This window comes from Suillus subalutaceus, assembly GCF_016647625.1.
Source record: "Suillus subalutaceus strain FC151 chromosome Unknown DFJ58scaffold_22, whole genome shotgun sequence".
Classification (NCBI taxonomy): Eukaryota; Fungi; Basidiomycota; class Agaricomycetes; order Boletales; family Suillaceae; genus Suillus; species Suillus subalutaceus.
Window position 1 is genome coordinate 426258 of NW_024540271.1, and position 17293 is coordinate 443550.

A 17293-nucleotide genomic window follows, 5' to 3' on the forward strand; every position below is an offset into this window, starting at 1 on the left:
TTCAAGAAATCGACTAAAACATTCGGTATCTGATTTTACAAACGAGGAGTGCAACTGCAGAGTGGAGCCGAGCAGTAAAACTTGCGAGTAGCGGTGGTACCTCACGAAAAGCTGTGTACTCGATTGAACATAACTTAAGGTATCGCACGATAAATTTCTAAATATTGAAAATGTTCGATTGCAGTTAGGATACAGCGTGGATAATAGTTTACGAGTCAAACGGGTACTGGTGAATTTTATTTAGTCTCTCGGGGTGACTAGTCATCGTTAATAATCACTTACCTCAAATGATTCTGGAGGGTCAACGTCTGGCGAATTCTCATCTAAAGCGATGTGGATCGAAGGTCTGGCACTATGTACGAGGGCTTGCGGTTGCGCATGTCCGTTCTCAGTCGGTACTGGTTCTACGACGGGGGGTTCAAACGAAATGAACTCTGCCTCCGTGTCAGGCTTCTCATCTACCATCAAGAGAATACCACCCCCGCCCGCGTACCGCTCTAAGGCAACACCAGATGGCGCCTTCCTGACACCAGGGTTCGGGTTCCCTTTGCCGCCAGTCTTGGGCGGGACTGTGTTCAATGATACCGGACGAACGGGTTGATACCGTCCTTCAGGGGGGAAGCTGATGTAGGCGAGTTGCGTGGGGGTAACACGGGAGAAGTTCGCAACATTCTCTGAGGAAGGCTCTGATTTCCGTTTCGGCTTAACGTCTTCGGAAGCGTTAGTTGAAGGCGAGCCATCCGTAGGCTTGCCGGCAGGACCCTCTTCACCTTTCATTTCAACGTCGCCATCTTTCTTTTGCTCAGGCTTCTCATCCTAAAATACCACATAGATAAGTAAAGAAGCAGTCCGTTGTAAACGCAACCACGCGTACCGTATCCATAACATCTGCATCAGCAGCTGCTTTTCTCTTTTCTCTCGCTTTGACCTTAGCGGTTGTCGAAAGAACTGCGGTAGCCGCTTTAGCGAAGGTCTCCCGTTTGGGAGGTGTGGCGGGAGGTGGATAGGCGAAAAGACTGGGTCTGGCATTGGAGACAAACTCGAACTTTGGCACCTGAATTCTGGCTAAGTGAAAGTAGCCGAGAAGCGTTGCATGGTGCTCACCTTCAAGTCTTCATTCAAGCCAATGATAGCGGTTGGTTCAAACGCGAGGCACGCGCAATGTGCTAATGGATACCAATACCAGAACTGGCAGAACATGGTCATACCAACGATCGCATTGGTGTTTTTGCTCCCCGCTCGACTCTGCAAGCTAATGGTGACGTTACGGCCACCAGCATCTATCAAACCTTGCCCAATAGCAGCACCAAAACGTGCCATAGGATCTTCGTGCTTGTCAGACACAACTTTAGTATAGAGGGCACGGGTTGAGGACATGGATGGAGATGAGGCTTCTGACTGTTGGACCAAGATCATACCAAGGGCAATAAAGGCACCCTGTCGCACGAAATCAACGCCGTCCTTGGTCATGGGCTCAAGGATCTCAACAGCATCTTGAAGACCGGTGCCTGCGCATGCGATACCCAGGGCTAGGGTTGCGCCACAACGAACATGTGGGTTGTAACTTTCACTGAGGAGCTGAACAATTCGGGGGACTTGGTCTGGATTCTTGAATAGGAGGAAGGCGAGTGAGGTCACAGCTGCCCTCCTAACATCATCTGAGGTGTCAGAGACTGCGATGTGCAGTAGCTGGCGCACTGCATCGTTGTTTGACGTCCCTGCGTAAGCTAGTGCGAGAGTGTAGACACCGCCATAACGTAAGATAGGGTCCTGGATGGACACTTCAGTAAGAGCGCTGATGGTCATGGTAGGGCTTTTACCTTTTCAGTCAAAAGTGAAGTAATTGTAGAGTCTGCCTCCTCTTGGCGACCATAGAATATGAACGCCAGTCCCATAGCCAGGCCGCGGATGATCTTCTCGTGCTGCGTCTCTCTAGCATACGTCAACATCTCATCCGCGGAGGTCCGATCTGCAGAGCCAAGCATCACGAGACCCATAGCATAACCAGCTGCTTCGCCGGCCACTGCGGAATCGGTGAACAGCGTCTCCTTCAAGTCGTCGTATGCGTCGGAACTTCTTCCACCCATTGCTGAAATACCAAGGCCGAGAGCAGCACCGTGCTGCACAACCTCGCCCTGAGCGGTTTTCATGGTCTCGCGAAGGTAGTTCTCAACAGGTTGGCCGCTACCACAGCCAGCGTTGATCAAACCAAGAGCATAAAGAGCACCGCCCTCGGAGTAGGCGGCCCCTTGGATCTGGCTTTCGCCCCCTGCTTGGGGGAGGTATGGGCCAAGAATGTTCATTCCCTCCTCGAAATGACCCTTGTGAATGACACCGAGGGCGGCGGTCGTAGAAAACTTGGCCCAGTTAGACGCCAAACCGAGCCATTCAAGGTTTTCGCGAAGGAACACGTCAGAAGTTGTTCCGGCGTGCATGAAAGCGTTCTGTAGAGTGACCGCAGTATGATATATAGACGTCCGGGCTTCCAGAACGTCCTGGCGACAGAATATTAACGATGTTTAAATCTACCATGAGAACACTTACCTTCGTGTTCTTCAGAATTAGCATATCTACTTTATTGTTACGCTTCAAAAATTCCAGGTATAATTTGACAGACTCTTGCCCATCCAAGATTTTGCGGAGCTTGTCGTATATGTCTTGCGTTTCCTAGAGAACACACTTAATGTATCGTTGGCATGTAGATGATCATATTTACCTCCTTGCCCACAGGTAAATCGGCTTTCACCCCCTGCAAGAATTCCCGAGCACCTCCCTCAACCAAGTCGAATGCGAATTGATATGCAAGAAGCCTCTCCTTTGGAATGAGGGAGGTAAGGAGTGGAACGACGAGCGACGGTCGATTGAGGGTGACTAGTAGCCGAGCAAGTGCATGAATGTGCGGGGATTTTGACAGTGATGTTGGAGGAGGAAAGAGAGGTAGGAGGAAGTTCAGGACTTGATCGCGGTAGGAGAGAGAGAAACCTGTATCTAAAACAGCTTCCATCGTATACGAGAGAAGGGAGACGTCGTGAGTCAAGTTATATATACGGTTCACAACATCGAGACGATGAGACTCCAATGCAATGCCAATTGCCTGCCCACAAGCGGTGAGCTCGGAGTAGGTAGCATGCACGACGATTAAGTTACCTGGCGGTACTCCCCCTCTTCAATACAGCGATCAAAAATGCTTTCTATTATAGCTTGTAGCCGAGCATCAATCTTCGTCGAGCTCCGGAAGGTTCTTCAGTACGCAGTGTGACGTATCGGTCAATTGCGTTGGCTTGGAGGTGAGCAAACAACGTAAGTTGAATATGGGCCAGGGCAAGGGGTCTGGCACTCACATATCACTGTTTCAACATATTCGCCTGCACCATGTGCGCGAGCCTCAGCCTGGAACGCGCTCCCTGCGCCCAAGGCAAAGGACAAGGCTTCGTCATACTCTCCCAAGAAATAATACACTTTGCTAGCCAGCAAAGCAGCATTATGGCGAGCAGGCTTTGGAAGGTCATCGGACTCGTATAAGCTTTCTCTAAGAATGAATTCCGAGGTCAGAATCGACTAGTGTGTAGTGAGGAATGGCAACCCATACATAAGTGCAATGTGCTCCGAAATTTCAGCCCAAAACTGAGGAACAAGGGGAATGAGTGCTTTGAGAGCATGTTGCTTGAATACGATGTCTGGTTCTTGTAGGAGAGCGAGCACGCCAGCCGCGGAAGATTGGGAACGGATGACCATGACTTTCAAGTCAAAGAATACTATGAGACGCGTCACCTTTCATCACGCTACACACGAACAAGTCTTTCAATCGGAGATTTAATTGACCTTCCCGACCTCATCCGTCTAAACCTGTCTAAACGTGAAATATTCATTGACATTGATTCAACACCTATATTCATGTTTGTTCGCACCGCCGTACGTACTGTTGCTCGCGCAGCTCCCAGAGGTTCTCGCGCTTCTTCTGCCGATGCAGGTGCAGGTGATTATTTTGCAAAGCGTGATGCGGTCAGGGCCCATGCTGCAGGTTCGCACAAGCACTGTCTTGTGGATATAATCAATACTTAATTTACCTGACAGAGGTTACTCAGCTTTGGCGCAGAATAAGGTTAGTGCAATACCTCCTACATAGTTGGTCTTAGTTGACATCATGCAAGCTTCTTTGTTTGTGTACCAGCTAGTGCGTTTCAACACCAGCACTCTGTTTGGTCTGCTCACCCCTTTTTAGCCATTGTCTGTGCCCTCTGGGTGCGTAATGTGGAAGCAGAACATGCAGAACATGTAGAGCACATAAAGGCAGAACATGATGGTCACCTCCCCGACATCCCTCAGTACGAATACATGAACCGTCGTACCAAGCCTTACCCTTGGGGTATGAACTCGCTGTTCTTTAACCCACATGTAAGCCGTTCAAACTATTTTTGTGTTCGTCTCAACTCATTATCTGTAGGTCAACAAAGACTTGTCGGAGGAATGATCTTGTTTCGTATCAGTAGACTATGATACATTTTCAGCGGCATTGCTATCTCCATCACTCTGGTCGGTGCGCAAGTCGTAATTTCCTGGTGTTATATCTGCCTGCATGGTTTCGATGAAGTGCCGGTTAAGTTTCTGATGTCGCTGCCATGATCGTCAATATAAAGTGTGGGAAACCTAAAAGGAATGCGCGCTGGGCACCAGCCCCTCTAACTGTTCCCTGATCTGAGGGCTTATGTGGGTGTCTAGACATCACTGCAGGAGATGTGCCCCATGCATGAAATGCTAGGGATTCTACTTCACCTTCTTTGCAAGCCAGAAATTTCACCTCCCAGTGCCATTTCAGAATGTTACGAGCGGTTCTCATCAGCAAGAAAGTTGGCTTGCGAAAAGATAAACGTATCCCGGGTTAGAAACCAAATGGTCCTTGAAATATTAGTGCGTCTCAATCTGCACTCGCGTCTGAAAGCACATAAATCACAGCGGTGACTGACTAATATTGTTGCCTGCAACATAGCGCGCCTGCGCATCTTTGCGAGGTTCGTGGTAAGGAGATGCACGGCCTTACAGTGCTCCTTCAAACAAATGATCTAATGCGCCTTCCCCGATTAATGCGCGTTTTGGGAGTTGAACACGCGTTTTAATATTGGTACAAATTGGAAGCTGGAAGTGCTGCTTTAGAAAGACGTGCTATACCAGCTTCGCCAAATTCAGGGCAAATGTCAGGCTGCCATTGGTAGCGAGTGACCTCCACACCTACATGAAACTTGTTGCTTCTGTCGTTCTGTCGCGCCCCATCTCGTGCTCTAGGACACCGCGGCCTCCGAATAGCATTGATCAGCATGACACTAGTCGAGGCAATTCAGTGTTGTAGAGGACCAGTGATTTGAGGGTGCAATGATGGGCATCTAGGATTGGTTTTGACCTGACATCGTTGTTTGACGTCACCGAATCCACAAGATGATCACCAAGTAAGTCAGCCCGTGACTTCTCGCTGCTGCCACGTGTCCCGTTTGAATTCGGCAATTAGAACCAGTCTTTTGGCTGCACATGGCCTTCACAATACGAAGCTGATATGTTTGTAGGATGGTGCTGTCTTGACCAGTCTTAGCCAAGTGGTAAGTGTGACAGGATTGAGATCCGTTGCAGGTTGGAAACCTGCTCAACAATCTTTTCCCTTTTACCATGCCTCGAAGATTCACTCATGGATGGATCCTTCAAGGTCTATTAAATCAATTTTATGCTAAGGTCTCGCGGTAATTAGCCAACGGAGTCCCCCAGCGGGGGACTCCGACGGATTTTATGCGAACCGAGAGACAGAAGTAGTACATGGCACAGCAGCATATGGTAAAGTAGATCCGAGACTCGATGATGTGTGCTTTGGATGGGCAATGAAACTAGAAGCAGGCTTCAGCAGGCAGGAGAGAAAAAAAGACACGAGTGACGGAGGTACGATGGACATGCTAAAGGACTAGCATTTTTTTAAAAATATATGATGGTGTTGTATGCTCTGTGGTCTTGGCGCAAGTGAGCAGAAGTCGTCAACACGTGAGCCGTCCATCATGTGACATTCACTCACGGACAAGTTCAGACTGCAATCAAAATGAGATTGATAAATAAGGGATTTTGAATTTAAATTGATAACAAATTTGGAGTGTTGTGAGATGAGAGAGCAAAGTAACATATTTTGACAAATATTTTCAGTCCGGTCTAGATAGATAAAAGTATTTCAAGTTTTCCGCCGGGAAAATGACAATGCAGATATTAAACTTTGCAATCCAATTTTGTCTTTAGGAAATACAAAATTTGAGGCGCATAAAATGGTCAGTAAAATATTATATAATGACTGACATTTATATTCCCGTTGCAAAGCACAAATTTTCTTGTGGGTAAAAGTTGATTGCGAAAACAAGAAATTTAATACATAGTTAAATGACCTGCGCATCCGGCGGGCATTCATCGCGCGCTCATAAAGAATCCATCGGGCATTGATCGGGCAGTACGCTCGGGCATTTTGCAATTGGCAATTCAGAACACGCGAGAACGAAATGTTTATTGTGTACAGTAATGGCAAGGAGAAATACAGGCTTCCAAAGTACTGTACTAAAGTGTCATTGGTTGAGAGAGGCAAGATCATCAAGTCCAAGATTACTGAGGGTCTCAGCATTACCCTCTGAATCCAGCCTACGTTTCTTACTAGCGGGTGTGAGCTGTCCCGTCACGACCTGCGAGGCGCACAGTGACTTTGTATACATACGACGTCCGTTGGGTTTGTCAATCGGATGCAGTTTTCGCAGTACAGCCGCATCCTGATCAGGCCAGCCGGGTGATTCAAGGTGTTTGTTGTAAATATCGATGACGGCCTCGTGTGATTGCAGTTTCTTCATCCCCATCTCCTTCTGGTAGGCAACCGACTCCAACAGGACGTTTTGTGCAGCATTCATAATTTTCCGCTGTACAGCCGTGGGCGCAGGCCCAACTCCGTCCATAATTTCGGCCAATGAGAGCCGCAATTGCACAAGAGTCTCCTGCGCCTCAGGAGGAACCACGGAGTATCGATGCGCAAAGAACTGCGCGAGTTCAAGAACGACATCGTCGAGCGGTTTGCAGTCGACGAATAAATCCCGCGGAAAATCAGTTCTTGCGACGAGCCAGTTCGATTTCGCAGATCCTCCGGACCCCACTAGCGGATCAGCATCGAAAACCTGCATGATAAACTGTGTCCGATCAACGGAGCTCATGTAGCTCTCCTTGAACATCAAGGCCGTCCACAAAACGACATAAAGACTGGACTCTAGGTCGTCCTCGACACCATGGACGGCGTGGATGTTTTTGACGAGGTGAGCGGACATAAACTGCCAGGTTCCCTGAGTAACAGCAAAGTCAGTGCAATATGAGTTTGAGCGTGAATTGAACATACCGTACGGGTCGTCTGTCGAGGACCCTGGATAATGAGTAGCTTTGCTAGGTCCCAATCGATAAGGAACCCCTTCCCTCGGTAAATGACGATATTCCCGACGCTGAGATCTCGGTGTAATATTTTTGCGTTTTCAAATGCATCGTGATGGGCTGGATAGTAGGGACATTAGATAAATATGCGAGGCTTCAGGTTTAAAAATACATACCAATCAATGCGTCACGAACAGACTGAACAAGTTGACGAGAGCTCTCGAAGTCAGTCAACTTCTCACCAACGATATCGAGAACCAGGCGGTGAAGGGTGTGAGGAGTGACAGCTTGGTTAGGACACGCCCATTCGGCGTTCCTAAACTTGACGGTCTGGGTGTTTTGCTGGGGGACAGGGTGGATTACATCGTGAAATGCGATGCATGTCGCGACGTTGCGAACTTTGTTTGACTTTAATAGTTTGTAAGTTTCGCCTTCCGGGAGAACATCCTTGATCGACACGCGCCAAGAGTCCTTGAACATCACAACCGTCTTGTTGAAGATGTCAAACGCAGGGCACGTGCGAGTCCAACGGCCAACAAGCGGATAACCTTTTGCAACAGGTTGGGGAATAATGAGGGTCAACCAGCCAGAGTTTTCGACAGCTGGATCCCGAGGGACCGCAACTTTGAACATGCGTATGGTAGGGGCAAGTTTTAATGCTGTCCTTGCAAGGGTAGCTTCTTCGTCGCTAGCTGCCGTCACGGAAGTATCGACACCACGCAGTGCAGGCGATGCTCGCGCGAAACGATAGAAGAAATCGGCCAAGTGAGGTTCGTGCTGGTAATCGAAGGCGTTCGTGACGATAGCCCCCTCCCTATCCCATCTGATAAGACGAGCACGATTGCGAATGACGAGGACGGAGAATAAATGGGTACGATATTGAGCACCGAGCTGAGCGGCAGCATAGCTCGTTATTTGACCGAGTGTATCGAAAGCCTTATCAGTCTGAGAAACGATAGGCTTATCGACTCCAGGATTTTTGGTGAATGCGTCGAGAGCATCATTCCACTTGAATTCGATGTGCACTTCAGCTTTGGTAATATCGCAGCCGTCAGATGTTCCATCGGCGTATACGCATACGTCCGGCATGACATTGAAAGTAAATGATGAGCAGTTCTTCGTATCTGCATTTTTTGAAGTGTTCACAAACGATAATTGAGGGGCGAATTCTTGCATGCCGTTAATCTGTACTTAAGACTGTCAATAATCACAATATTATAGGTACGAGGTGACTCACGAATGGTTGATAAACGTCCTGCTCTCTTTGAATTGATCGCAAATTGAACACATCGGATTCTGAGGCCGAAGCGAAGCGCGAAGTGAAGTCCAAGATGTCATAATCTCCAGGGTTCAGTAGGAACTTGTCGATGAAGTCCTTTACCGGCATCGGGCCAACGATATAATCTTGCATCTCCTTTCCCATGGAGTTAAGCGTATCGACTCGACATCGCGACAGGGTCGTGAAGGGTAGCAACGTGGAACTTTCCCGTTTGATGGGAGTGTCAGTGATAGATAGTGACGAGGCAAGCGCAGCAGGCTGTTCTAGTATTGGTGCTGCAGCAGGGCTGATGATCCCTGTAGAGCTATCAGGGTGGACTACAGTAGCAACAGTCCCATCAGAGCCGCCTCCGTCGCGACCAAGGATCATGATATTGAATAATGTATGTATGTATGTATGTATGTACTGGTATATGGGTATAGTAACGGCAAAAAAACCGGACCGTTTTTACAAGTGCGCGCCTACAGATATGGTATAGTAACAGGAAAAAGGGTTGCAGTAACGACAAGACGAGGTTTATATAGAGAACGGAAATGAAACTCAGTCCGGATTTTTCCGGAGCGTGTATGACGTGGGGCACTCACTAAAGCTGCTACCCGGCGGCAGCGTATGTCTAAGGATGACGTCCCCTCCACGTGCGCACCAATTGAGCCCCTTTCATGCACCACTCCGGTGTACATGTGCAGTTCCGCATAAAGTTGTCTAGTGCCTTTGGCGTGTCTCCAACAACCCAGTTTACATCCCGTCTCGTCTGCGGCGATAGTAGAGCGTCTGTAGATGATATAGGTGACAAAGTAAAATCTTAAGTTTAAACAACTCACCTGTTCTGGCACGTTCTCAACAGCGTTGCGACATGTTTTTTGGCTGGACCAGCAGCGGCGAGGGCTGGGAGACTCCTTGCGCTGTTTTAGGCCCACCTCTGGACGCAAATAATCTGTGAAGGGGGCGTTAATGATTGGTTGAGCGGGGGAATAAACGCTTACAGTGATCGACGACCACTTCGACGTCACCAGCGTGTTTCTTGACTGGACGCTCTTGGTTTCGTCAGATTTCTTTTGCGTTTGTTCTTGAGACGCTGGGTACCGACGCCGCGGTTGTTTTTGTAGAGCTGTATCTCATCCTGTGTCATGTCATGTGCTGATTCACGAAAAACGAGCCTACTTTGTCCAGCACTTTGTAAGCACGCAGGAGAGTAAAGAGAATATCCATATCTGAAATACCCTGCTTGGCGCTCGGGTTTGCCATGAGAGTGGCATCTGCTTTCAAAAGATCGAGTAGCGACGGGCCACCTGTATGACGAAAGGGATTAGATATCTAACTCTGCGCAAAATCAGGGTCGCCTACCTTTGTGCTTGACATACTCTCCAATCTTATCAGCGACGTCTGAAGAAAGTCCTTTCTCTTCTGTCATTTCTTTCTTCACTTCTAGCCAAGGAAGCTGTTCTCGATTAGAAACCAATATCGGGAATGCATCTCTACCGGATGGTAAGTGGCATTAGGGGGCGTGCATTTGCTTGACCTAATCATTCTTCGGGTCAGCTCCCAAACATTCTAATATTTCCACATCGATGCGAGAAGGTAGCTCGAACTTGATCACTACGTAATGTATTGAGAGTGGAGTCAAGGGGGAAGATGTATTGAGAGTGCAGAACATGAATGTTAAATCGTACTGTATATGATAAAAAAGCAAGATAGCAAAATGAAACGCCTTATGTATGTATTGAAAATCTTGGAGTCAGTGCCCGCTTCTCCTGGCATGGAGATGTCACTGCCTTACGCGTAGTGGTTTTGTTGTATAATTCAGTCCTATTGATGGTGCGTGAGTTACGACAACAATTATCAGATCGAGGGGACGCAACACACCTGACTCAGAGACACAGCAACAATATGCTGTGGTGAGAAGTTCCACCCGCGCAAAATGCGACACCACCCACTCCGGCATGACAATTGTGAGATGTTCAGCGAGTGCTGACGAGAATAAACGAGCCGGGAAGTGAGGATAGTGGCGGAAAGGATCGAGGTGAGAATGCAATGGAAGGTGATACCGCACGGCGAAGCATACTCCTCGCTCGGTCTCGAATATATATTTGATAGTCCCTGGTGTCGGTTGTACATTCCTAAGGCCGTCAGGGTAATAAAGAATCAGGCTGTTGCCAACATGAGTGGAGTCGCGAGTGTAGACAAATCCCTCGTGAAGCGTGCGAGCAACCAAGACTGCCCGCCGAACTTGAATGAGATGGCGAAGGTCTTCTGGAATGTTTTCTTTTGTAGTCGGGGGGCAGCGGGCGATTTTCAGATACATCGCTGGGATTAGCGTTGATCGACGGAGACACAAATTTGTCGAATAGCAACTTGACCTCTCTAAATATTGGAGGACAAGAAGGTCGGTTCAGCCAGCATTTGAGCTTTGCAGCTTTGATGTATGACCGGAGGAGAGTTGATTCTTGCTGTCCTGCATACCCGCATAGCATAAGATGTCTATCATTGACAAAGAAATTGAAATGTTACCAAAAATATGATTGCTAGGCAATCGCTGCAGTTGTCCGATGAGCCGCTCATACGGAAAACACCACCAGGACCGTACGGGTCCGAAGAGTTGCAGGATAGTCCCAAACGTGCAACGCCATATGGCCATTGGTTCGATGGCGTGCAGGGGGGAGTATTACCTGTAAATTCCCTATCCAATCGATCATATATGTACGGTATGCGTCTGCGCGATCCTTCGTCATGGATCGCAGACATGCGATACGAATGGCAGAAACAAGGGCCATCGTGTGATCAAGGATGGCACGACGACTGGCTGCAATATCTGAGTTGCGATTGTGCCGACCCCTCGCCCCATAAACTGACTAGTGCTATGGGTAAGTATACGGTCGTTAATGTGCGCCATTCGTCGGCCTTCACGGTCCCAGCTTTGGTTTCCCCAAAGTTATAGGGGACTGATCTTAAAAATGAGGGCGTATCTGACGTCTTAATGACATCAGAAATACGTTGCATAACTTCTGGTGTAGCAATACGTGATTTGACGACTCGGGAGAGAAAGGTCGTGTTCGACGCTACAAATGGGTCACTTAATCAAGAGAGAACGAAGACAGCAGTATTAAAATGCCTACCCAACCAAGGAGCGATCTAACCCCAGTGAACTTTGTAAACTTTTTTGCCGGGGTGCATGACCTCTGGCCCGATGCCCAAGCCTATACATACGAACCAAAGGCATGCTACCTTTTTCGACAAAAGCTTTCTCTCTAAGTCAATAAGGTGATCCTCGACAAGCTGAAGGTCAGCTCCCTCCAGGTCTGTGACCGCTTCTGTAAGAAGGCTATAGATTGACTTGATAACGTTGATGTCCTTCTCGTTAAACTCTGGAGGTTTGTTAAGATCGACGTCAACGAAAGGATATTCGAAAGCAGGATAACGTCGAACTTGCGATTGGCGGAGTCAACTGTGAGGCCTAGAAATTCACGGAAATGAGCTTGTGCGAGACCCTCAAGGAGACAATGCATAGTATCCACAACAATTTGACGGGAGGGATCCCAGTATGATAACCTCCAGAGTGTTGACCATCGCACACCGTGCGACGCAAACAATTTGTTGCGTTCAAGTGAAGTTCCGGTCGTTCTTCCAGAGCTCAGCATAGCGACGCACTTCGTTCTTGTCCCTGAGAACCCAATCTTCAGATTGGATATCTGTTCTACCGGCAAGTTGACCTGTGCCAGCAATGGCAGGCAGTGCAATAAAAGTGGCTTGTCGGACCCGCCAGCTGAGCAGCCTTTCTCGACCGCTGGGAGGTCACATACAAGAAACGCTATAGAGACTGCGCGTAACCCGACCAGTAGCATGGAGAGCTGTGCGAGAATAGCGTATCCCGCGCTCCCAACTTTCCACCATGTCGTCAACCACAGGATCGAGAAAAATGATTCAGCTCATCTGCCCGAAGGTTCTGAAGGTCCAGGAATGATGCCAGCTAAGTACATGTTCTCAGTTTATATCGCATCTCGAGGGGGAGAATTCAAACATGCACAAGAGATGATGCCGGTAGAAAGTCGAAGCATTTCGCTGGAGATTGCCTTCAATGTTGAAAAAATCAATGTTGAGGGTGAATGCGTATCGACCCTCGACGCCTCTGTCGACAAATAGGGATTGCCCGGAAGGACCCTGGAAATCACGAAAGAAGTTGGCATCCCAAACATCCTTGATAATATGCGGTGGGCTCCCAATGGACGCCAGCAATCATCGCAAGGCTTATCCATCAACTGCTTCGAGGTCGGGACGAGAGAGCAATCCAGCAAGGTAGTCGTGGAAGTGGTGATAAAGGAAGATGTTAATTGGCACTAATTGGCCATCATGAGAGAGCTGCAACAGCGGTTCATCGCAAGGACCATTCTCTGGTATCGGGCTGTTGAAGCACTTCGCGGGGATAACCGGACATGACCTGAGTTGAGGCCGGTGGTCGGTTTATAAGTACAGTTGCATGCCGGACAGACTGCGTAGGTTGTAGTCTGGCCATCGAGACTGAAGCGCGAAAGGGTGGTTTTCCATAGAGCGCGAGAATTTGAGAGAGTATATTTTGACGGCGAGACTCAGAATGAGGGGTCTGAGCATCCATAGCAAGGCTCAAAAACGAGGGCAAGGACTCCCATGAGGAACTCCCCGTGTCTGCGACCGATGCCAAAAATGACGACGAGACGGCCCCTAGAAAGAGGGATACCTGAGCTATCTCGTCGCAGAGATCAACTGGCAAGTCGAAAATGGTGTGCTTCACGTAATCTCAGTCGAAGGGCACAAGAGGGATGAAACAAAACTCACAGGAATCAAATTCGAACTGGCTCAGATGTCAGAGGGAGCTCATCTTCCTGGTCGGCAAGGAGCCCGTACATGTCATCACACGACGACTCCAGCTGGGTTTTGGGGGAAACGATAAACGAGACCTTGTGCTTGACTTTTCTGAGGGCCATCGTGATCACGGCCAGTTCTTCTCGGATAGTTTGAATAACAACACGAGAAGTCGCAGATAAATTCAGACTGCGAGCCTTGACTATCCGTGACTCCACGATATTCAAGGCTAATTGAGATTTTGAACGGCGCCTGCTGCTCAACAGCCTGAAGGGCTCGAGCAATGTGTCTGTGGGAACCACTAAGTTAGAAAAAATAAGGACAAGGGCGGGGTATCCTACTCACTGCATGTCATCTACCGTGGTTGTACCGTTCAGAGAACGGTAGATCTGTCCCTTGTCTTGCTGAACTTCTGAACGCGAATTCCAGAGTTTGCTGTGACTGTCTGGGTTGGTATCATTGTCGGTAAGCGTGATGGCAAATAGCTCGGGCGGCGAGAATGTCGACCTGCGAAGCGTTTGACTCTAGCTGCTGGCGAGCGAGATGAAGCAATGGATGTTTCACGTTCGGACGACGAATCCGAGTTGGCAGCTTGCAATAAATGCACAGTTTTCATGGCGATGGGCACTCCTTTGCCGCCAGGATTCCCAGGGCACGCCGTCCCCTCCAATGTCGCAGCATCGCGCACACTTGCAAAGAAACATGCGAGTAGGCATCTAGTTGTTGATCTGATCCTTTGAGTAGATAAAGTCAAGGTAGGAAGAATAAACTCACTATAAAAGCGTCAAGTAGCACGTCTGGATTGCCCTGTTGTTAAGGGCGATGCCAAATTACAAGGAAGCTTCTGTATGATATAAGGTGCCGAATCTACAGTATAAGTGTAAATTAATATTTCTGAGAACGCAGATGCATTGGGAAAGTCTTACATTTGAACGGACGAGGCCCCATGTTGTTATTACAACGAACCATCTAAGATACAGGGTGTAATTTAGAATTTCTGAGAATAACAGACGTACTTGGCACTTACATTCGAACGGACGGACGACTTGTATTTCATTCATTATCAGTACGAGCCTGACTTTCGTGCTAAGTGTTGCTCATGATCATCATACATACTGACTACAGTGCGAGTATGACTACAGTACAGGACTACAGGACTACAGCTAGTATAGGACAATCGAAATCGGAAAAGAAGGCAGTCAGCAACCGAGACGCGTCTAAATACTGAATGACTTTGTAATGAAACTCCGCCTAAATTTGGCGCTCAGCTCACCCCGATGGGTCATATTATTATGTACATGTAGTATAGTGAATTATATTATGATTTTGGTGCGACCTGCACATCCACACCTAATTCAACATCACCCGCAGCAAAGCTACGCATGATGTTGACAAGATCCTCGGCAGTAGTAGCTGAGTAACCTTGCAAAGTAAAACGCTTGACTTTAGGAAGAGCTTGAATCCATGCCGCAGATAGCGCCTATGATCGCAATTAGTATTGAAAATGCTGCAACAACAACAACACACACACCAAGGTATCACCTGCAGCACCGGAGACTAAACCATCCGAGTAGTCAATCACTAAGTGTTTGATGCTGACCATAGAATGAGCGCCCGAAATACATCATTGCTCTACTGCTGGGATGACTTTTAGGCAAGGAAAGGACAAGATATCCGATTCTGTCGCAATAGCCAATACATTGTAAAATGGAGGCGATGTAGTCGGGCGATGCATCATGTGCTTGTAAGGAAATATGAAGGCAGGCGAAGAGTTGTTGCGTACGATGACTCCAAGGACTTGGAGGAGATGTACAAGGGGGTCCATCTAGCATACGATAGAGAAAGACTCAAACGAGTGGTGATTCGATTGGCCCTCCAAGGACTACCAGGTCGCGGGATGACACTGAGGTTAGTGATAGCAGGGTGACGGGCCAGAAAACGAACGAGCGTGGATGGCGCACAGTCCGCATCGACTCGGAGTTCGACAAGGGTTGGAATCGCAAGATGGCGCAGGAGTTTATCCCAATGCGCAGAACTGAGCTTGACGGAACTCAGTCGAAGCTTTTCCAAACTGCGGGAAAGGCGGATGGTTTGAATTGTGAAAGGAAGGACGTTTGGGGAAAAGAATGCCCGCGAACATGTTTCAAAGGCTTTCAGGTTGTTCGCACCTACACACGGCTGAATTCGGTAAGGCCGGTGACGGACGATGAGACTGTCCCGTCGCAAAAACCCATGCACGTCAGCTCTTCGACGCCGGAGGCACGGATGCTTTCTAGTAATGCAACAATTTGTGGGAGAACCGGGGATGTGAGAATGTCAAAATTCCAAAGAAGTGTGATATATCGTATCGATTTGTGGGGGACGGATTCGAGGAAGTGGGAAAATGCGGATAGCTGTGAGGATCGCAAACCAGAATCCAGCCAACTCAACACCATACGCGGCGGACGAAAAGTATCCGTTCGCCTCCAAGTAGCCAGAACGTCAAAATTCTGCGGGTCTACACGAATGTGGAATAAATCCTTCGGGGAGGTTGGGAAGTTTCTGTTGAGGAAGAAGAGCGGAGCAGCGATTTCTCTCAACAGAGAAGAAACTTGTGTACAGTGCGCAGATCTTGCACTCCTAGAAGGGCGACGGTAGCGATGAGGATTTCCACGGGTAGGGACCAAATGAACGTCTTGGTCTTGCACGGTTTATGAGATGTTACACGTTGGAGGGCAAAGGGATCTAGTTGAGCCTCCGCTTTACGCTGTAAGAAAATGTCAGACTACAGTCTAAAATCAGCAAAGACAATTATGTGTAGGAGTCATTCCATACCGCTTCCCTGAACAAGCGATTCATTGTAGGGCTGATTAAATCAGTGTTGTGGCGAATTATCTTTGGCTATAGCTTCATTAACGCTGATACCGATTTTTGAAAATAAACTTTACCGTAGCATCGGAATATAGCGTAGCAACTTGACATATGTCGCCCGTGGAATAAGATTGAGAAGACGTCGCTTTCGAGGGGTGACCAGGTCACCGAGGTCGAATTTACTTCAAAGAAGGTCCCTTGCTTTCAAGTGCTAGAGAGTCGATGTCCTGTGGAGTAAGGAGTTAACTCGAGCTTGATTTACATACGAAAGACATCACCTTCGAAGGTCCTAGACTGCTGGGGAAGTCTATCTTTGACACGAAGTCCTGCGACTGCATCGAAAGACGTAAGTCACGAGAAATAGAGGTCAAATGTATGAGGCGCACATCACGCAAACACTTTTGGGGCTGGAGAGGTAACTTGCCGAGTTTCCCATCGCAAAGGTGGGAGAAATGTATATGCAATTCGATGACCTTGGCAACGTCACTTGCTTTAAGTCGGGCGAAGCTATTGTGTGGGGATAGGGGACTTATTTTTTTTGGTATACCTCGAGGATAAGCGGCACTCACGGAGGAAGCGAGTATGTGTAGCGAGTATGTGTAGCTGGAGACAAGATACCAAATGCAGCCTTGGATGAAGTTGAGAGGATTTAAAGACTACAGTTGCAGGTTAGCTGAATCGCAATTCACTCATGCCGTGCCAATCACCTCGCAAGGCGACTGCTGCCCGTAACGTACGCTACAATCCGTACGTTCGGCCCTACACTTCAAGCAATGAAAGTATCCCACCCCATCACCTCTGACGAGAACCCTTGCCTTGTATTTCGACCAGGAGGTCCCGCGCGATGCTGTTGTAAGTACAGATGTCAAAACTGCGGTCAGCAATGACTGAACTGAACATTCGAGTGGATGG

The 17293-nt window shown here is 48.3% G+C and overlaps 5 protein-coding genes across 5 annotated transcripts; 1 reads left to right on the forward strand and 4 right to left on the reverse strand.

Annotated features, from left to right (window-relative positions):
- Positions 1-4: 4 nt before the first annotated feature.
- DFJ58DRAFT_868239 (26S proteasome regulatory complex non-ATPase subcomplex Rpn2 Psmd1 subunit) lies at positions 5-3735 on the reverse strand (the record flags this gene model as incomplete). The annotated part of the gene is made up of 11 exons (XM_041394226.1): positions 5-226; positions 283-816; positions 875-1054; positions 1105-1770; positions 1821-2495; positions 2545-2667; positions 2717-3094; positions 3148-3219; positions 3261-3280; positions 3342-3529; positions 3590-3735. 11 exons carry the CDS (start codon positions 3733-3735, stop codon positions 209-211), a joined length of 3000 nt encoding a protein of 999 aa, XP_041247075.1. The 3' UTR covers positions 5-208.
- A 92-nt stretch (positions 3736-3827) lies between these two features.
- On the forward strand, positions 3828-4880 carry DFJ58DRAFT_773464 (COX6A, subunit VIa of cytochrome c oxidase). Its single transcript, XM_041389329.1, has 5 exons — positions 3828-4021; positions 4075-4102; positions 4152-4174; positions 4223-4395; positions 4445-4880. Exons 1-5 carry the CDS (start codon positions 3895-3897, stop codon positions 4469-4471), a joined length of 378 nt encoding a protein of 125 aa, XP_041247076.1. The 5' UTR covers positions 3828-3894; the 3' UTR covers positions 4472-4880.
- A 1701-nt stretch (positions 4881-6581) lies between these two features.
- DFJ58DRAFT_656281 (uncharacterized protein) lies at positions 6582-8508 on the reverse strand (the record flags this gene model as incomplete). The annotated part of the gene is made up of 3 exons (XM_041381896.1): positions 6582-7325; positions 7391-7539; positions 7596-8508. 3 exons carry the CDS (start codon positions 8506-8508, stop codon positions 6582-6584), a joined length of 1806 nt encoding a protein of 601 aa, XP_041247077.1.
- Positions 8509-9433: 925 nt separating this feature from the next.
- On the reverse strand, positions 9434-11000 carry DFJ58DRAFT_724930 (uncharacterized protein; the record flags this gene model as incomplete). Its single annotated transcript, XM_041385154.1, has 7 exons — positions 9434-9469; positions 9520-9632; positions 9682-9732; positions 9782-9818; positions 9860-9987; positions 10043-10173; positions 10633-11000. The coding sequence occupies 7 exons, from the start codon at positions 10998-11000 to the stop codon at positions 9434-9436; spliced, it is 864 nt and encodes a 287-aa protein (XP_041247078.1).
- Positions 11001-14849: 3849 nt separating this feature from the next.
- Positions 14850-16369, reverse strand: DFJ58DRAFT_724932 (uncharacterized protein; the record flags this gene model as incomplete). Its single annotated transcript, XM_041385155.1, has 6 exons — positions 14850-15011; positions 15063-15126; positions 15315-15699; positions 15762-16072; positions 16123-16295; positions 16346-16369. 6 exons carry the CDS (start codon positions 16367-16369, stop codon positions 14850-14852), a joined length of 1119 nt encoding a protein of 372 aa, XP_041247079.1.
- Between the last annotated feature and the right edge of the window lie 924 nt (positions 16370-17293).